Source organism: Neopelma chrysocephalum, unplaced genomic scaffold (assembly GCF_003984885.1).
Source record: "Neopelma chrysocephalum unplaced genomic scaffold, ASM398488v2 Primary Assembly neopelma1_23, whole genome shotgun sequence".
Lineage (NCBI taxonomy): Eukaryota > Metazoa > Chordata > Aves > Passeriformes > Pipridae > Neopelma > Neopelma chrysocephalum.
In genome coordinates, this window is record NW_020897691.1 from 7,517,403 (window position 1) to 7,539,464 (window position 22,062).

The window sequence follows — 22,062 nt, forward strand, 5'->3', positions numbered from 1 at the left end:
AATGGTGTCACAAATGAGTAAAGTAGTGTAACAGGAAGGATACATAATACATAAAAAGAGAAAAGTTGATAAACGTCTTCCCGTCATTCTTTCTCTCACAATGACTATGTTACAATTTCTGCTGAGTCACAGTTGACTAAGTTATTGATGTTATAGAATATTCTCTGACTCCCTTTCCTGAAGGGGAACACATAAAGCTAATAAATCAATCCACAATTTCAGTACACATTGGATGACAGCTACCCAGTGCACAGGCTAGGGAAGATTGTAAGCAGTACAGCTGAACAAGAATGCTTTTCTTCACAAACACACATCACTTCAAATCCACGTCTGTTTTTCCCCTGTCCTGTAACCACTCAAAACAACCCTGTAGTCCACATTTAAGGAAATCCTATTACACTGGATAAAGACTGGATCTTTAAGGTCATATTCTTGTCTATGATTTCCTTCTAGAGTCCATAAGCTTTATGGTACTCTGAACAATTCGAAGCTCAGTGAGAAAGGAAAGTAGCACCTCTGTGTTTTGATTTCATGCTTATGCTTTCACTCTACAATTCCTGGTGGGAAAAAAATATTTTGGCTTGGAAATAATAATAAGCAGCTTCTGCTTATGGTCTAACATTAGGAAGGAAAAAACCCTCACAGAGACACTATCAATTCTTCAGTAGTCAGGGTAATTATTACCAATAATTCATAGCATACCACAGCTAGCACAGCAAAACTCCCACTCTAGCTGTATTTAACTTCATTTTTTGAGGCCAACAGAAATCTTTTCTCATATCAAATCCTGAAGGGGGAATTATCAACAAATTCTGGCACACAATCACATTCTTTTCAAATACACCATTATACATCATGAGATCCCTGAAACTAGAGAACTTTCCATAAAACTCAGACCACATTATTCCAAAAGGTTCAGGGGTGGGTGGGGGTAAGAAAAAAATGATAGTACAATTACAGTCAGTGACAAATCAATCAAAAAAGGAAGCAGGAATACCCCATCATGGCAGGATTCTTGGAACACTTATCAAGACACTGTGTTGTATAAAAATTGAGTCTGTCAAAACTTTCAATAGAACTAGAAATCCTGTATTGCTTATTTCTTTAGTTGGATTGTTGCTCTACGCTGAGTATGAAAGAATGTATTTATTGGGTTACAAACAGAAAAATACATGCAAGGAAATCATAGCATGGAGTTACGTGTGTCTGACAATACTATTCACTTGGACCTAATGTATACTAAACAAGAACTAAGTTCCACTGAGAGCTGATTCAAGAAGTTACCTGCACAAGGCCAAAGAAACAACATTAAGTGAATAATCACAGAATCATAGAATGGGTCAGGTTGGAAGGGACCACAGTGGGTCATTTGGTCCAACCTGTCTGCTCAAATAGGGTCGTCCTAGAACACATAGCATGGGATTTCATCCAGGTGATTCTTGAATATTTCGTGATGGATACTCCACAACCTCTCTGGACAAGCCGTTCCAGTGCTCAGTCATCTGCACAGTAAGGAAGTTCTTCCTCATATTCAGTTCAAACTTCCTGTGCATCTGTTGCTGCCCGCTGCCTCTTGTCCTATTGGTTGGCACCACCAAGAAGAGCCTGGCTCCATCCTTCTGGCACCCCCCCCTTTAGATATTTATACACATTGATGAGGTCCCCTCTCACTCATCTCTTCTCGAGGCTGAACAGGTCCAACTCTCTCAACCTTTGATTGTGAGAGAGATTCTCCAGTCCTTCAATCATCTCTGCAGTTCTTGCTGGACTAGCTCCAGGAGCTTAATGTGTTACATTTTTACAAAAAGGTGATATTGTTTCACTGGCAGATGATGCTTACATCCGTGATGGCATGTTTCAAACTTTTCTACAGGTTTCAGTAACAATGGTATAACCCTTAAGATACAGATATAATCCACAATTAAGACACAAACCACATACAGCACGAACATGACACATTATTCACAGTGGGGAAAGTCTTGTAAGATAAACAAAAATAACAAAAATATGCAAAAATCATAGTTTAGATCCTAAATTTACAGTCAGAAATATCTAACAGTGTTGTAAAAAACACTTCAGACTTTCCATTGTCAAATGGACAAAACCATGTAGCTGTACTGTGATGTTAATGTGTCTCAGGTACCCGTAACAAGTTTTAGTGATTCTGGTCTCATAAAAAGAGAGCTAACATGAAAAGTGATTAACAAGGTGAACAGCCTCAGCTTTGAGGGATTTCCTCCACAATTACGTGGTTCAGTTATTTGTACAAAGTTTATAAAAAGAGGTTCTCATAAACAAAAATTATCTCAAACGTAACTATCCCATCATCTCAGTTTGCCACCTGTAGACATGTATTCTTTACCGAGGAGGAAGGTGAAATCTCCTCCGGTCTGGGTGTCCTGATCCCCCACCTGGAGAAAGGAGGAGAGGAATTAAACACTTTAATGAACACTAAAGCAGGAAAACAAGAGCTTATTCAGGTAGCCCTCTCAAAAAATTACATTTATACACATCTTGAAAAAAGTACATGTCCCTGTTCAGTTGGTGTATAATTATGTCTAACATTTTGAGATGTTGGAGGACAAAGTCCATGGTGTCATCGCTTTTCTTAACTTTTAAATCTAGACCAATTAATGGGTTGGGATAGTGAGTCATATAGGTCATACACTGTGGATGGTAGATAAGACTGTATGAATTCAGGAAAGGAAAACACACTATTTAGAACCAGACATCAGAGCTATATTTAAAGATATTTTCATAGTGGTTTAAGTGTGCCTGTGTACAATACTGCTTTAGTTATAGATTCCTATAAGCAAAGTAGTACTTACACTGTAAATTATATCTTTTTTTTTTCAGCACTGAAGTTCTACCAAGTTCCATCTGCATTACAGTTCTATCAAAATCCTATTAATCAGAAACATGACTGAACACAGAGTATGCAACACCAGTGTGGAAGCCTTGACTAAATATCTTGCAAATGAGAGCTTGCTTGCATTGTCTTCTGTTACATGTTTTACAGTGTGCTAAGACTGATGTGAATGTACCCTCTTGATGCAATTACATTCTGTGAAGAAATGGAAATCTGGATAATTCCTTTTTGTCTTGGACAAAAGATTTTCTCTCGGTGAAACACACCTCCCACAATTTTTTTCCCCTCTTTCCTTGACACTCATCTTCTGTTTCCCCAAAAAACTGCTTTCAATGCTCCATAAAAGCTTTTCTCCGCGACCTTGTTTTGCTTTTTTTTTAATAAAGTACTTTTGCAAAAGTGATGTTTCCTAAGTTCAATTATTTAAAAACAAAAAAGCTGCCCAATTCCACTTTTTTTTTTTTAATAGAAAGATGGAAGAAAAATACAGCAAAGATGGATGGAAACAAAGAAGCAAAACTAATTTTTTTTTGAAAGAACAGAGTTTTCTTAGGCAGAATAGAGTTGAGCCCCAAAATCCAACAACGTCTAAATGCAAGTATGAAATTGTCAGAATGCTTTATGATGTCCCCATCTCACTGTTTATGATTCTGGTGGTAGATGACTGGTAGCTACAATTATCATCCCTTACTTCTAGCGCTCTGCAAGCTCTTACTCATTATGATCCCTCCCTTGAGCCCGTCATACAGAGAGTTATGATGTTTATTTTACCACTGGCAGAAATTCTATATAATTTCCAACATCTTCCACTATTTCTAAAGTATTAGGGTATCCTTGATTTTAACCATTCATGTAGCTGTTACAGCTACACCCATAGACACTCTCTCCCCTATCTCATTCCCTTGCCTCCAGTTCACTTTTCGGCAGATTTCAAAATATTAGTGTGAGAACCATTGTACACATCACAGAAATTTTAAAATATAGCTATAAAAGTATAGATGAGGTTATATTTACTTATTTAGTCTCTTTTTTTTGTTATATTTTGTATGCTGATTTAGATCTAAGTGGTAATTTGTATGCTATGACACAAAATATCAGTGTTTAACAGCTGGACTGTTGAAGAGAGCAAAGATACGTGATAATTCACAGTGATTTCCACAGTTCTTAATGCTCAGTTTATTTTTAGGTTTTGGTAGAATGAGATAACAATGTGATGCAAAACGACTTAGTGGTGGTCTAATTAATGAAGTTTACCTACCAATAGTCTATATGGCCTGTGATGTGGTGTTGCAGCCACAAACATAGAATCCGTAAATTATCAAACAAGAAATACTAAGGGAAAATCTACCTCCCTGTGAGGCTTAGTTGTCCTGCTCTGAATTACACGGATGTGCTCTTATCCCTTTGTAACACAGAGTCAAGAAATTTACAGAGAGAAGTTAAATGACTAAAATCAAACCAAACCAAAAAAACCCCAACCCTCCCAACCACCCCCCCCAGCTGAATTCCCTAGAGGATGAGCTGTAAATTACAGCAGCTCAGTGTTTACTATTCACCATACAATGAGCTATGCCTAAATGCAATTCTTGTTCTGCCTGAGGAGATTCAAGCCATCATCTCAGAGAAATACCAGTGCTTCTCAGATTGATGCTCTCTTGTAAAAGCACTCTTTCCTTTACTGGTGAAGTTGAGACAGTCATGGAATTCTTAAACATTAACTGATAAGAAAGAGCAAAGGCTGCCTAATCATTATTATTCTCCTGACACAGAAGATATGGGTCCTGTGGTTACTGTTCCATTACTTTTTAATGCATTTAATCCAATGATTGATATATCATATGCAACAGCAGGAACCATATAACAGTATACCATGGGATGGTACATAAAGAGTGGGAGGCACAGATATAAGTAATATTAGTAGGAAGTTTTATAACATAAGCTACCAGGAACACAAAATGGCCACTTTTTTGTTCTTTTTTCTCTCTCTGGTGAGACACATACAGCAGAGACATCAGCTACATAAAGAAACAACCCAAATACCTGTACTAATATTAGCCAACTTAGGAAAAAGGAACTTTGTTAAAATGAATCATGTTGGCAGATCAGTTTAAAAGGAGCTCTAAAGCATTGCAGGGCTCTTTTGTGAGGACAGATGTATTTTTCCAATAATATGACCACCATAACTGGTCTACTCTGGCCTCCAATTGGGAGGTCTGGAGACACACCATCTATAATGCTGCTGATGCCTTTGAGAAAGCACGCAGGATCACCCTTGAGGAGAAAAGACAACGCAGAAAGAATCGTGCCTCGCAGAATATACCATCTAAGGAGTCTTTCTGCTGTGCCTTTTGCAACCGGACATGCCTTTCTCGTATTGGCCTTTTTAGCCACCAACGTGTTTGCAACAGACGTGGGTAGAGCCATTCCCAAATCTTCGTTCGCGAAGTCTAGCCATGATGAATGATAATGATGGTTTAACTTCTAACAGAGGCAATTTAACTGCAGTTATGGGATCATGTTTTAAGAGCATCCTGAGGGTAAGAAATAGGTCTAGCGTAGAAGAAGCCATGATGTTTTAATAATGCTACTGAAAGACATTTATAACACTGAAGCACAGTTACTCTGGAACATACTTTGTGGAATCCATCTAGTTATAAGATCTCTGGAGCTGGTTAGAGATGATCTGACCTCTGAATGTTAGGTTTCTTGAGATGGTCAAGAACTCATAACAATGATCAGTTTTGGTTTTGCTTATGGTCAGCATACATACTCTATATTTTAGCTTTACATTTTACATACAGGACTGAACAATCTTATTTGTGAATCAAATGGTAGCATCTTACTCGCAAGTATTCAACAGTGGCAGCTGAAACACATTAAAGACTTCACTGTATTTATTTATTATTTATCTTCCCTAATCATATCATCAATCTTCATTGAAAACCTCACCTGGAACCACGAAAGAAATTCAGGCTCTGCATACTTAATAAAACAATTGATGTTTCTTAGACACTTCACTTCCTTTTGTTTATTTTCTTTAACCTATGTGTATGTGCTTCAACTCACAGTAATGAGGAAGTAGAACTGAATTATGTCAGCTCAACAGTGCTATCCACAGTGATGCTTCATTGAAATGTCTGTTCAAGAAGTGAGACTGGTGAATGACTTAAGATTAATGCCAAGGCGAGACAGAACATGCATTTGTTTCACTCAGGGAGTGACCTGGAAGCTGAGACCCTGACCTAGAAAAGCACTTAAGAATGTGTTTAACTTTATTCATATGCTTAAGTGTTTTATTGAAGTATGAACAAAAATCTGCAGCTAAAGACTTCAGACAGACATTTCTGCGCAGCTGTGCCAATTTGCTTTAGAACTATTACAATTTTAAACACAGTTCAGCTGAGACCAAGCATGAAACTTATAAATGCCACATGAAAGCTTTTTTCCCAGAACACTGTGAGTAAAAGACTAGAGATTATAATGCTACACTCTACCTCACCCTGCAGAGTTAGATTTTCCTGATGGTAGTACACAAATATGATGCAAGTTTTGTTATTGACTGCTGTAGCCACAGGGTAACTGCATATAGACACAGAGCTTTTATATTGTTGATAGTGACAATTCCAAAAACACAAATGTGCACACATTTTTTACCTTGTGATTGAGGATTTCTCTGTACGAACCCCCTCATCTGGTTATGATATGGAGAAACAAAATGACTTCTGCGTGGTTGTTGGAATCTGGGATTAAAATCTCTTTGTTCTCTTCCTGAAAAACAGTATTTACTAAGCAACTCTGACAGTATATGGGATTAAATGAAGAAACAATATTTTTCAGGAAACAATATTTCTTAGTTTTATCCCAAATACTCATGCACAATTATGATTTTTCCAAACTAAAGTCAGCCTAATAAGTGTGGTTCTTGCCCTCATTTCCACCTATGCTCATCACGATTACAAGCTGTTAACAAGCGTATTTAGAAACCAGATCAAAATTTTATGACATAGATTTGGAGAATGCAGTCAATAAACCAAACAGAAATCTCTGTCCAAATTGGAATCACAAATCATAATTAAAATGGTTAAGTATAGCTCTCAAAGAAAAGCAGATGCTAACAAGGTCTGGTACTATAAATCACCAACAGATACCCTTAATTTTGAATGTCCAGCACCAGCATTAGTGTAGTACCACATCAGAAGTATAATACAAAGTACTGACTAGCAGAAAATTACTGCTGTAATTTGCTCAAGAAATTCTTAAGGCGTAATTTTTATCCTCACAGACATTATAATTGATCAGGTATTAAGCAAGTAATAAATACAATATAAGCATAAACACTGAGATTTGGGGTAAGTTATTTTGAAATCTCAAAAGCCTCAACATTAAGGCTGATCTGTGATTGATGCTAAAAACCTTTTAGATGTTTTTTTTCCCCCTGAAAGTCAGGTAGATCACATAGGGAAAGCAAATGTCTTTAGCAAACCAAGCCATAAAGCTGAGGGGAAAAAAGCAAAGCTGTAAACAAAACAACACAGTTCTCCAGGTTGCTTTCTTATAGTTTGAACCATATCACTGAGTCCAATAAAAAGTATTCCCTCTTCATTGCCTCACTCAGACCTTCAACTATCAATGTTAAAATAGCTCCCCTGTGGGAATGGGAGAAAAAGGGCTGAGTCATTCAATTCTTCCTATAAAAATAACTTTAGTCTCAGAGCAAATAGTGATTTTTCTATCAATGAATGATATTTGTTGCATATATCCCACTAACTATGTAGCTAGATGGAAATATTATTCTATCTAAACTTGGTTAATCATATTCACATGAATTGCTAAAAAGGGAAATATTTTCTAAGATCTCTCCTTTGGTTTCTTGGAGAAAGACCTTACAATTTACTTAGCTTGATGGGATGCCTATGTAATTGATGCTGCTGTTGAAGGATAATTGAACTCATCAATATATTAATTTTACTGAGAAAATTAACACAATGCCAACCTGTGTTAAATCCATTCCCTCTTGGTCTGCTCTGTATCACTCTTTTCTTTGCCATGCAAACCTTGCAAATGAAAGACTTCAGATTCTGGAAGGGTGTATACAAAGACTCCTGCAAACAACAGGGTTAAAAATCAATGACCGTTCTGCTCATCTTTCTTCAAGTGTAGCACAAATCAAACACACACACAACAACTAACTAAAAGACTTGTCTTAGCCACAGTCATGCATACATGAAGGTGGTAGATCTGGTTCACATTTTTTCAGGAAGTAAATTTCAAACATTTAATATTAAAAGTGGATACTTGGAAGGATGAGTAGGGGTGCAGAAGAAGTGTTTTCCTGCTTTCTCAGTGAAGTTTGTTTTTCTTCTCTGCTCATGTCTGTAAATCACTTGCCTTCCTATGCTATTACCTTGTACGTGTAGATATACTTAACTAGACTTCTATCAGCAATACCTCAGGTAGAGATGGTTAAAGACTCCAGATAAGGACTGATGAACTCATGGAAAATACACCAGTTAAAATCAAAGTCTCTTAATCTCATGTTAGGAACAAAACTTAACCCAACAGTAATACATCAGCCCCGACTCCTGACTGATAAAATAGAACTAAGTCTAAAGAGAAATGGAGGAATTAAATAAAAATGTTTACCTTGTCATGTGATGAAAAATTTTACTCTCAAAAGGAAAAGCTGAAGCTATTTAAAGATGCAACACTGAGAGATGTGAAATATCCTTAACTTGCTCTGATTTCTGTAAGCTTTGAAAAAGTGACAGGTCTCAGAATGTATTTCTTTTCTCCTAATTTGTACTGGGCATGTGGGATTTTAGTATACAATAAAGAGAATTATGAAAAGAGAGATTTTAGAGTGATAGGGCAATTTGTGATTTTCATAAAACGGAACAGATTTTTACTGGATAACAATGCCTTTTTTAGAAGCAGGCAGGAGGGAAGAAGATGACGCGAGAAGGTAAAAAATCCAATAGGTAGCAAGACTGCAGCAACTAGAGAGGTTTCTTAAATTAGAGGTAGAGTCTGAATCCCTGAACCCTGCTGCGAATGTCCCAACTGCATTTTTTGAGTTAACAAACCTCTTTATAGAGCCTTAAACAAAACTCACAGGTTTGGTTTTTTTTTTTACCACACGAGCTGAGTCCAGTTTGTGAAGAACACCCTCTAATGGAAAAAAACTTTCATTTTATTCTTGGGAGAACAAATTCAGAATGTGTTTATGAAGGTCAGATGAAAGGCAGGATCAGAAAAGAACAAAACATTTCACTTATGATGACCCCATTATGTAATTTGGTTTTAATTTTAAAAACGTAATTATAAACATACTCATTAGTGAGAAGCACAATAAAAAGGCTAATAAAGTGGTAATATCATTGCCTCACTGCTTTATGAGACTATTATATCCAATTTTCTGTGTGGATAAAGAAACTAATATGATTACTGTTTTGAAAAACAGAGAACTAGCATAATGTGAGCTTAGCATATTTTTTTTAAAAAGCAAGATGGCTCTATTTTTTTATTCTTATCCAAGGCTGCCCATTTTTTATCTTTAACAGCTGACAGGTTACAAAGAACTGAGTCACACAAAAACTTGCCAACAAATATATCAAGTGTACTTAATGTATACATTGTCTTCTTTGGGTACAAGAATCTGCAGGAAGCAAATCCTAAAATGTTCAAAATTTCTGATATACATGTAAATATTTGTATTTTCACCATAATTTTCAGAAAGCTATTAACTGTTTTTAAGCCCATTGTAGTCAAAACAGCACTTATTCTGAGATTGCCTTAAGTTCCCAAAGTAATGTAACTGTCCAGATCATAGAGAAGGGACTTTAGGAGTTAGGAGACAAGCACTGAACAACAAAAGGAATAACTTTTTCCTATTATTTATATTTTCTATAACAAAACATCCCACACAGAATAACTTCTTTTCTGAATACAATGCTATCACTATCACCAGATTATATTTATGGTGCTCAAGGGTAGATTGTTAACAAACGAGTGCTGAAAGATCCTGGCTTCCAGCAGTACATTAAACTCTGCCAGGAACTAAGTACCATTTTTATTTATTAAAGTTGAACTTAATAGGAAAAACCAATCACATATGCTTGCTGCCTTGCCAGTGTTCCCAGCTAAACTGGCATCTCTTGGCACTTCGCCTCAAAACAGATTCTTGCCTCAAACTGATAAGCTGGAAAGCTATTTTGTTAGTCTGGGTACATATCTCTGCCATATATGTACCATAAAATCATACCTAAAAAAGAAAAAGATATTTAAACTACTCTAAAAATTCACATGGCTAGAGTATTTTTTCCTCACAATAGAACACTTTATCTGGGGTTTGTGTGAAACAGAGCATCAGGCTTTTAAAAACCCTAACCTAGATATTTTAGTTGATCAAGCATATTTCTAACTCTGTTCTAGGGAAGTAAACATCTTTCTTCATCTTTGTTATAAAACAGGATAAAATACAGCTCAAACATTACCACACCAAAATTTTCAAATGTTAGCTAAAACATACTACCTAACATATTTAAAAATACCTATCACAATTAATATAAGTCTTATACAGATTTAGATATGTATTGTCAAAATTATCCACTAACATGAATTCTACCCAAATGGAAAAGAAGTATCAATTTCACACAGATCTGGATACTTTTTATATTTTCCTATCTATTCTCTAAACCATCTATTGTTCTGCAAAAGTCTTGCATGAAAAACTGGGTGAACCATTGTCCCAATCCAAAATCTACCGAAATCAACCAATCAATTAATAGGAACCACAGGACTTGGATAAAAGTTATGGTCCTAATCATATGATTGAATACATATGGAAAGGATTATTCTCCTCCTTCATGCTAAAAACACGTTCATTCCACCCACCCACAAGTGTTCCACTCATCACTCCAGACCAGCATGGTATGTAATTGGACACAAAATTATAAAAGAAAACTACACAACAACTGGCATTGAATGCACGAGATTAACATAAATCAAAACTGAAATATTTTTTCTCTCCAATTACTTTATTTTAACCTCAAGTGATATATTCAATAGCAGATTAAAACATTTCAAAGGTAAGACTTTCAAAAGTAATTAAATGATACAGGCTTTTCAGGTCCACAGTGAAAAGAGGCACATCAATTGAAGGTCTTCAGAGCTACCTTCACTGATGAGTACAGACCTACCCAACCATCTCTCCACAAATTCTGTGCTGATGGGGCATGAGCCAGGTCTGGTTTGAGACTTCACTCACGCATCAGTACAGTCTTGCATCCAGTCTAGCAGACCCTACCTCTGAGCCTGGACATAATGCCACTGCAATGCACTGTGTTGAGCAGGACTCTGATAGTACCTTTCTGCCCAGACATGTTTGAAGTCACATTGGTTTTTTGGTAACATAGCATGTAAATCTTACAAATCCCCAGATTTGTAAGATAAAGTGGGACTGAGAACCAAAGTACTCAGAGGTACAGGAAGGTACTTGGTGAGAGTTTAAAAAAATACCTAAATATACACCTTCTTCTGATTTACAGTTCCTCTTTGAATTTACCAAACCTTCACCTCAAACTTTAGGTTCTTTAATGCCTTTAAAAATATCACTCTTAAATACTTTAAAAATTATATCCAGTGCGCTTATTTAAAGATGTTCTTAATATGTTACCTAAAATCTTACAGGAAAAAGATCTCAATAAGATCTTGGTACTAGGAAACCATGATGGGCATTTTCATTTTTTGAACTTGACAACCATTTTCCTTATATTATTTTCTGAGTAATGGAAACAAAAATAAAGGCAAAATTACAGTTTTCTTCATAGGCTCAGTATTTCTACTTTTTTTTAAAATTATTTTTTGTGGAGAGAGTGAAAAAGGAATAAGAGAGAGAAGAAAAATACAAAGAAAGGGGAACAGTGTAAACATGAATATTAAAACAACAAAGTAAATGGGCAGGTACTTTTTTTCAAAGCATACAGAAATGTCTAAGAGGATTTGATTACTTACATTGCCTTCCAAAAGCTCTTGCACAGAGCAACCTCGGTGCGACTGCTGGTATTTTTCTTGAAAAAGTTTTCCATCAAACACTGCCCAAGGCATCAAATCATCCATTCTGAATGGAAAGCCACAGGCGCTATTGGCCATGAGCAACGTTGTAAGGCCACGAACCAAGACAGCGCCAAGATGTACAGCTCTGGAGTCTACTTCTGCAAGCTGTAAACACACACACACACAAGTGATAGGCCTCACAAATCAGGGAATATGAGCAATCTTACCATCACATACAACCATAAGAACAGCAGAGAAAATGATAAACTGTCTCAAAGTTCTGACAAAGATTGTCCTCTCTTTCACAGCAGAACTGGTCAAAGGATTCTGGATCTAGTTTTATTCAGTAAGTGAAGTTTAACAAGCCCAGCATCTCACTCAAGTTTTTAAGATAGATACTTTCGAAATGAAAATGGAAAGACAAAATAAATGGCTATTCTCCATTGTATTTTTCAAGCATCAGCAGTTCTCCAGAAAAAGTTCTGTTAGTGGAATGTAAAGCACGAGTTGGGAGTAGAAATTGATGCGTACAGTGATCCATTGACCTTCCAGAGTTTGATTACCCCGGAAATGCTACAGCATTTAGAGGTCGTTTAAATTATAGGATTTGACAGAACAAAGTTTATGGTATCCAAACTTTTATTTTAAAAACTCTAAAATTTCCTCTGACTGTAATCTGAAAGTCGAATTATTTCACTTCAACATGGATTTTTCCAGAAGACATACTGCAATGGTATGACAGCATCTAGAAAAGGCAAAATGAGAAACTCAGTAAGACAAATAAAACTCATAGCAAAAGTAAACTTGATGGGTGAATTTAACAGCCTGCTGTGGCAGAGCATAGCAAAATACAAAAGCTTTGAATCCAATATGGGTAAAACTGTGATTTCAAGTATTGTGTAAACAGTACATAGCTCCTCAGAGAGCAATGCCTTTTTCACAGTCTGTACTGAAGCAGTTTGTCAGGACCAGAAGAGATCCATGATAGTGTGGCCATCAATCCTGTAATCCATGGCAGCTGTTGTGTCCTTACAGTATAAATTATACCAGAAATGGAAGAGGACAGAATTGTAGATTGGTTTGGATTGGAAAGGACCTTAAAGATCATCTAGTTCTGAGTCCCCTGCTGTAGGCAGGGACACCTCCCACTAGAATTTGAGCAGTCATCTAGAAAATGAAAGGTCCATCTTTTTCTGACTGTGACACTTCATACATGAGTAAGGAAGACTCTCTTACACTCTCCCTTTAAAATATAAGTGTTTTCAGTATGGGAGCAGGCCACTGAGTTTCAGGAAGCTATTGCCTCCAGATGTAAGCTATCATTTTGCCAGCTGAGACTAATAACTACATGCACACTCATAACTCTCTTGCTCTGGGCAGTAAAGCAGGGGTTTGCAAAATGTCTAACAATGCTGAAAGGTACTTGAAAGAGGAATGTCTTTTAAGTGAACCAGTATTATTTGTACTAAACTAGACTGCAAGACTGCACACAGTCAGTTACCATGTTCAGCTGAGAGGTTCTTATATTGCATTTACCAGATTGTTTCTGATCACTTGATCAAACTCTAACACCTGCTAAGGAAGTGAGTCCACATCATTACAAGCTTTAAAATGGAATCTGCTTGGTTTGTGATCACAAAGTAAGACTTTATGAGCGGAAAGTACAAAGAAAAATAACTGTTGGGTTCTCCCTCTCTGCTTGAGGGAGAAAAAGAACTGCTCAGAACTCTAGGGAATTCTTTCAGATTTCATACACCTGGGTCTTGGTCTCAATGCAACAATAAATTGAACTTTAAGTAACTTCAATAAAACACTTCAGAACATTTTGACAAGTGGTTTGCCCTTACACTACAACAAAAATGGACATGGTAAGCTACAATTAGCAGAGTGATGGTAGCACACCAACCAGCTGAATCAAACTTGGCCAAATTTATATCAATATGATTTATGTCACAAATAAGTCTCTTTATTATAGATAAGTACAAAACCAGACTGAAATTCACAGTCATATGAATTGATATCTTCTGCCACTGAATTATTGGCACTGATGACGTCAAAAGATCCAATTGCTGAAAACAAACTTTCATGAAGAATAATGAAAACAAGTATTTAAGAAAACGAAAGAGTAAAAGCTGTCACCTGCAGCAAGCAATTTCCCATCTATTAATTTAGTGAATGTGTACTATATGACTATTAGTTCATACCTTTCTGTAAGACGCTTTTACTGTCCTTTTTAATACCACTGCTACCAAGGATACAAAACAGCTGCTATAACAGATTACTAATACTATGTGTGAATGCTGGATGCCACCTGGGCCATCAATATTAAAATAAAGCTTTTATATATTTATTTTATTCTGAAAACTCTAAGCATAGACCCAACAGAAATATGATTAACCCAACTTTCTTTGGTGATGCCATTCAAGTTAATGCAAACCAAATGCATATGTATTTGCAGAACAAGTGTCCAAGTGAGAATCTGAAAAATTTTGCATTTGATGGTGATGCACAAAATAGTAAAATACAGAAGAGTATTTTGAGCGCCATCTCAAGCTGTAATACTGGCATTGATGCTGTTACTTCTGGCTAAGTGAGTATGAAATCTGAACCACCAACAAAACGTGTGCTCTTTTCAATTACGCTTCAGACATATTGGTTAAGAAAGATAAAATAATGTTACTGGTGACAGGTTTTACAGGTAGAAGACTTCATTGTCTTCAGATATCAATCCAGAACTTTCCTAAAGCACTAAAGTATTGTGGAGTAGGGTGTGTATGTGTATGTTTGTGTGTGCTGGGTATCAGGTAAGACTTGTATTTTTAATGGAAATCAATATTGGCAAGACCAAGGCGAGAAGTATTAACAGTGATTTCTTTATTTTAATAGGACAGGAAATACATTCACTAATGGATAGTTTCTATTTTTCATGTCTGGCAATGAAAACCAAAGAAAATGAAAGCAGAGTGAGTCTGTAACAATGAGGCTGTGTGCACGGCGAACCACGGACTTGCTTTGCCACGGGAATGCTCACAACAGCTCGGTGTCTGCAATGGTAAGACGTCCTGATGAGAAGTGCAAAATTCCAAAAGAAAAGGAGTCTTGTCTTGCAGGGCATTAAACCCTAGAGATCACTTTCTTTCAGAAATTGTGTCTGTTGTTTTTACAACGTTTACAAACTCAGGGCCCCAGCAAATCATGTGAGATACACCCCTGTGATCTCGCTGCTGCTACTCCTACCACCAGCTGACCACATTTGTGCGAGAGAGACAGAGAGTGCGTGAGAACTGCTCCTCCTGCACCAGCTGCCTGTGCTGTGCCCCTGCTGCTGCCCCTCCCAACAGCAGCTTCCCACCCTCTTGACACTTAGGGAAAAAGATTACTTTTCCTATTTGCCAGCATTAACTGAAGGCTGAGAAGAGAACTCAAAAGTTCACAGTCCTCTAGCATCATTTCAGCAGAGGTTACTGATATCACGCTTAGAACGCCGATCTGAACTGGATAAGCCCCTTTAAAAGTGCAAGAGAAGTGCTACAGCACCCACAACATTATGTATAAAATATTTTTCTAACAATTTGAGAAACGTCTTTTCTAGAAAAGCTGTCATCACAGACCTATATCACACCTTTTTCTACTCTAGGGACACAGGGCTCTGGCATGTGGACCACAAGTTAAGGCCAATCTCTGTGGTAATGCACATATTCATCGGCTACAGAAAGAGGCTTTCCAACATGGAAAGTGTCTGCTCACAGGACCCAGAGACTGTACATCCTGCTGAACAGTTTTAATTTACAGGAAGAAAAAAATACGTGGATCTTGTATATGAAATGCAAATTTCGTGTTCAAATTTCATCTAATGAAATAATAATAAAAATTAATCAGGATGTAAAAATACATTAGGTTCTAAGAAAATACTACTAGTCCTCTGAGTCTTCTTTGCGGATTCACAAGTGATTTTTTGATAGAGGTGTAAACTTCATGCTATGCATTTTGAAAGCTGCACAAACTTTTTTCAGGAATACACTAAAAAAACCCCACAACTCCTTTGCCCCTCAGCCGTATGGAGTTCAAAGTGTTCATATTCTGTTAAAAGGATAAATAGGTTCTATGACAGTTGAAATGTGAGGATAAGTATCTGAACGAGCCAGATGTCAGCAGGCATATGTCCAGAGAGTATGTCCAGAACCATACTCTCCAGCAAAGCCATCTCACTCTCTAAATTTCTAGAAACCAAGGAGAAAAGTAAAGATATAATAATAATTTTACAATTCTTTACTTGTGCTACTTTAAATGTCCTCTGTATCTCAATGTATAAAATACCACATTTCATTTAAAAACTGGTTCCTTTAGTAGGATTTTCAACAACATTCTGGGGATGCTTTTTTTGTATTAATAATTGTTATTTACGTTAAAGTCGTTCTTATGCATTTACTTTTTTTCCTGATCTGTTGCCTTCTTCCTGTGGTGAAGTTGAATACAGAAGATAGAACCATTTTGAAATACAAATTTAAAAAGAAATAACTTTAAAATCATAGAAGGCATTTCTCGCCCTCCTCCCTTCCCCACCCCACCCACCCACAAAAGAACATACCTGTTTTTATTATAAAAGGGAAAACATAATACTCAAGGACAGGTTAGTATTTGATGATTTCTAGTTAAAATTAATAAATTCAATAACAATACTTACAAATCACTGTAATTTGATCCGAGCAATAAACTGCTGGAATTCAAGTAGTGCTGATTAAAATTGTACTGCCCTAGTTTAACCAGTTCTTTTTAGATGCATTTGAACTCACTATATTATCAGTATGCTACTTACATTAACTCCCCAAAAGCCACCTCTACCTTAAATGATCAAATATTTAACCATAGGCAATTTATGCTTGAGCAATAAAGGCAGCAGTTAGATCCTATCTCAGGAACTTGTCATTAAAACAGAAAGGCTTAGCTTTGCCTGAGAGTGCTAAGGCACACTGTGTTCCAAACACAGAGAGATGGACTGTCAACTGATGACAACTTAACTAAAGTTAAATTCTCTGCAATGGAAAGTATCACTAAACAATTTCAAGCAAAAGACAGAGACCAGATCTTCCTGCCTTCAGCCATTAGTATGAATTCCTAGTGTGAGTTGTCAAAAGATGCTAAAGCCCCTGTGCACTGAAGCTATATTTTCTGTTTCTGAGCAAAGACAACCTAAACTGGTGTAATGGTGACAAATTTCAGGAGTGTCACCCTACAGAGGTGGGCTGGTGAATGGGTATATTTACTTGGCATCAGTCAGCTTTAAGCAATAAGCTGCTGGGAGCATAGTGCATCATCTGCTTCCTTGACCTGTCAAACTGATGGAGGAGAGGAGCACCAGTATTTTGAAAACAGACTAAGGTTTATTCTGATAAAGAATAAAAGAGCTTAAATTAAGCTCTTCCTGCTTAAACAAGGTGTGTGCAAAGGAAAATGGGGATTGAAAAGCAATCCTATGAGGGAATCTGCTGCAACAGAAACTAGAAAAACCAGTTTTTAAACACTTCTAAGGCTTCGAAGTAAATATTTAGCAGTAAACAACCTAAATGTTTAGTATTTATATGTTCAGCAAAGTTTATTTACCAGGTTTTATCAGGACTTTGATGTAAAATGATACCTCTGTGTGGAACAACACTGTTATTTACATTAAGCCAAAACCACCACAGAAGTAAACTTAAAAAAAGATTAAAAATTGCTTTTAGCATTAAGCATCCTACATAAAATAACAAAAAACTAATACTGTTCACCAATTTGCAACCAGAAAAAAATCTCCTTTGGTTACAAAAAGATAATGTTTAATTTCTGGTTTAATTTTCAAATATAGACACTTTTATCAGAACTTTAATTCATATTCACAACAAACTCCAGCATAAATTACATTTCTGTGATAGTGAACTTCACCAGTTAAAAAGTTTAGCTCTCTCAGCTTATTTATACAGTTATGCAATGGACAGTGCATTAACACCTGTAAAAAGACTGAAATAACATTATTTCTCTTATTTTAGCCACAACTGCTGAACTCTGATCTAAATGATTACTAGGCTAATGACAGTCCACAATACATGTGGACATGTACAGAATGTTCACATCAATTTTGAATTATAGTCATCAGGCTAACCATCTGACTGTAGCCCAGCCAGCAGTCATATCCTTTCTATAAAAGTGAATGGATTCATCTGGATTTTAATTTTTACCATCTTAAATACTTGCTCATGTTTTTGGTGACATCTTTGAACCTCCTTACCTTTCCATCATACAGACAATATTGAATTTATTTGGTAGCAAAATATATTTTATTTGTTTGGGACTCTGAAAATTCTTGTAATCTGATTTTCCTTCTTTTTTTTTTTTTCTCATATAACAGTTACATGTTGTGGAATTATGAGAGATGGAAGTATGAGTAGCTTCACTTGCCTTGCAACTAATAAAGTTTATGGGGGACAAACTGCCAACAGACTCCTGGTATGTCTGCACCATGAATTGATGGGCTCCTGCCTCTGCTATGTCACTGGCATCTGAAATGGTTCAGTAATTATTAGAATTTTCTTCCCCGTGCCTGTGGTGATGTCTCCCTCTCATATGGACGCCCTAATAATGTGGTATCATGTTAAAGTTTCCTCTTGTTGGGCAATTTAGAATGCCTTCCCCATTTTCCCTGCTGTCTAATTAAAACAATCATCATTAACATATTTCTCTCACAGACTCCTACATCTTTGTCAAATGTGGCTGAAATTAGCCAACATACTCAAAAGTTATTAGGGGACACAGAGAAAAAACCTAAAAATCATGCAAAAGGTCACTTCTCTTCCAGTAACTTTTCATTGTAAGCCTTCAAACATCAAACTTCTTCCACTCCTTTACTTTCTGACACTCACTATGTATTTCTGTATTCTACTCTACACTGACTAGCTCCTTTACCAAAGTCTTTAAAACAAGGGTCTTCATTTGCTACCTGCATCTTGACCACATTCTCGATCTAAAGTCCTTATCCACGTCTTAACCCAGTGCTTTCCCTTTGTTTAATCATAGGACTGGTCCATGGTACAAAGTTTTAGGAATAAAAATTCTGCCAGCAACAGAACTACTCAGCAGAGTATGCTTGGCTGCCTTTGATAATGCAGCGTGTGCTTCCACAGTCGCGGACTATATTGGCAAATAGTAGCTGGGTAGGCCTGCAACTGCTCAGTTCACTGCTGCAACTGTCCAAGGCTTAATTGGCCAAACTTAAAAATTAGTTTACTTTTTTCCTCCCCAGAGGCAGAATAGATGTTCAAGATCTATTCAATTGCCCTAATGTATGGCCATTTTCTCTCTTAAGCTGTTTTGAGTTTATGCTTTTTAAGGGCCTGATTTTTCCCACTGAAGCCAACAGAAAGACCACTGAATTTCAGTAGAATTAGATTAGGCAAAATTTAGCATATCTGAAGCACTGCAGCTTCCAGAAACATTATGACAGCTGTTATTAATGTCATGTCTGGTATATAAGTTCTTCAAATACAACAGTCATTGAACCATGATGGTTAGTGTAGAGAATTCCAGGAGAACAAATACTGTTTGCCACTGCAATATAGGTTTTGTTGGAGCTTTTTTCTCCTTCAGTTTCTTTGTATTGCAAAGCAGCTGCACAATAAGATTGTTGATACTGTGGTTCACCCTTTGAAGTGATACGTCCAAGGTAAACAGTTCTAGCTAGGGAATTTTCTAGGTGTTAAGTCCACAGGTTGAGGAAGAAAAGAACTGGTCTGCTTCTATTTCACGACAATCCCAAGGTCCAAGACAAATCAAACTATGAGTCACACAGCAGTGTCTCAGATGACCTATGAAAGGAACTGACAACCTGCAATCTGTGATCAGGTATGTTCAAGAGATCAGGAATTTGGTTGTAACTAAGGTGCAATAGTAACCACTTCCAGAATACCTATTCCTTTTGAAATGGAAAACTGCTATACACACCTTGAAGGCTGCTGCCTTTTGGCACAAGAATGCCAACCTTGTGCTGGGGTTTAGATGAACACATATAAAGAAATTAGAGAACCCTCGTTTGGTGCACACAGCTGTTGGATAAAGGTGGTCTTCTATTAAAGAACTGACTACAAACAAAGGTTTCATAGAAAATTACTTACATGTTATATTCTATATTTTCTTGTACTGTCACTGTGTCACAGCAAATTAAAAATAAATAGGGAAAGAGTTTCTGTGAGAGTAACTTGGCCACTTTTATCAATGTATTTAACACAGAGAACAATGCTGTTTAAAAGAAAATGTATGCTCTGTAATAATCTAAACTTTGGGATCTCAACCCTTCAGCCAGCATTGGACTCTGCAGGTGCTTTGTTGATAATGTTCCAGTTTCAGGAATTGATCCACAGCCATTTTAAAACAAAAGGTACCTTTTTTTTTTCCAGTCGTGCAATGCCCAAATAAACTTCCTGCAGAACCACTATACTTTCAACCTCCTATGATTGAAAAATATTACTTGCCATTGTTGTTAGCCTGAAATATTCCCCTGCTGTATTTAAGCCTCAGGGTACAAATACAACATACAATTGTATAATTTTGCTAAAAAATAAAAAACACCTAGCAGAAGAGAGGGATGGATTTTTAAAAGTGTATTGGCATAGCTCTGCTTTTATTACATTCAGAAGTAAAGCTCTCCTTGACTTTAGTAGGAACTTATGGAACTTAAGTCCTAGCACAGAAACATTTTCTACCAAGATATGTTTGTGTATTCTACGCACAGAGAGTGAACAGAAAATTATTGCTGAATACTTAGGTATGCATTAACTGCCCTTGCTAAAACCAATACATACATAACTTTGTATTTGGAAAGGAACAATGCAATGTCTCTTCTTTTAAATCTATCAGGGGAATATATAGCAACCTAGATGAATGTAATATACCTTTTTAGTTAATGTGCATATGCTTCCTACTCATGCTGGTGTGACACGACATGCTGATGAGATTACTAAACAATTAAATCTGTCCATAAATCACTAATTTTCTTTGGAGGTAACATATCTTTACACATTTAGTGTTTACTGTCCCTGTGTGTTTTTTCCTCACTTATAACACTAGGATCAGAATTGTCTTAAGTGGTGATGTCTTGAGATGCTAAAATATAATGCTGATAAAGGATATTATAACATACTTCTATCACTTTTCTCTTAACACAGCTCCATTTCTTTATAAAAGAAATCTTAGCTACTGTTCAGTAAATGTCAAATGAAATTACCCAAAAATAAAGGTGAAGGGGAGGAGAATATATGTACAACACCAATAATAATGTTAATGTATTACAAGTCCACATTTATACAGCATTTGTATTTTTGGCTAAAGAACTTCTATTATTGAGGCTATTGGTGTATGAGTATTACAAGCAAGAACTTAAATACGAGAAAGAACTGAACAATTTGACCAAGTCAAACTGATAGGAATTGGACACCATCTTGACTTTTAACCCCTGGCCAATGATCATGTCAATCAAGAATACACTTGAAAAGAAAGTTCTTGGTTAGCCTAGCTGTTTCTGATATCTTCCAGAGGAACACTTCTACTATAGTAATTTGAAAAACTCCAGTACATCCAACAAAGAACTGTTACCATATGCCTATAAATGTATCCACCTATAAATGGCTTATTGGGTCATTTCAGAAGACATTTTTGCTTCTCTGAAGTTACATGTAGCCACCTGCTTCTCCAGGGAAAGCCTAGACAGATGTGCAGCTTGCATTCCTGCTCAGGCGTGACAGAGGCACGCAAGCAGGTGCAGGTAGCCCTGAGCAGATGACAGGCAGGTGCACGCGTGCCACCACTTCCTGACAGCACGCTCTATTCCCTCCCTGGCTCCAGCCCCTGCTCGTCACCTGCCCTGTGGGGACACAGGTCAGCCCTTAAAGGCAATGGAGAGCAACCCCACCCATACCATGCAAACACCACCTCCAACCCTCATGGACTGCTTGTTCATTCTAGCATACAATATGCAAGGAAGTGAAAACTATTTAACTCAGAAGTAAACGTACACTTTGACCAACAGAAACTTGGCAGGAAAAGGTCAGTTGATACCAGAAATATTTGTTTTCTCTCTTTGTAATAGGTTATCTCTGAGTTTTTCAAAGCTGTCT

At 36.8% G+C, this 22,062-nt stretch overlaps 1 protein-coding gene across 2 annotated transcripts in view; it reads right to left on the reverse strand.

Moving 5' to 3' along the window:
* Window positions 1–1,795: 1,795 nt before the first annotated feature.
* The window catches only part of FAM120B (family with sequence similarity 120B), a 48,202-nt gene continuing 27,935 nt past the window's right edge, over window positions 1,796–22,062 (reverse strand). For both annotated transcript variants that reach the window (XM_027685931.1, XM_027685939.1), the window contains 4 exons: window positions 11,882–12,088; window positions 7,863–7,971; window positions 6,524–6,637; window positions 1,796–2,411 (listed from right to left, as the gene is read on the reverse strand). In XM_027685931.1, the coding sequence (XP_027541732.1) occupies window positions 2,359–2,411; window positions 6,524–6,637; window positions 7,863–7,971; window positions 11,882–12,088 (483 nt within the window). In that variant the 3' untranslated portion in view covers window positions 1,796–2,358. The remainder of the gene's footprint in view (window positions 2,412–6,523; window positions 6,638–7,862; window positions 7,972–11,881; window positions 12,089–22,062) is intronic.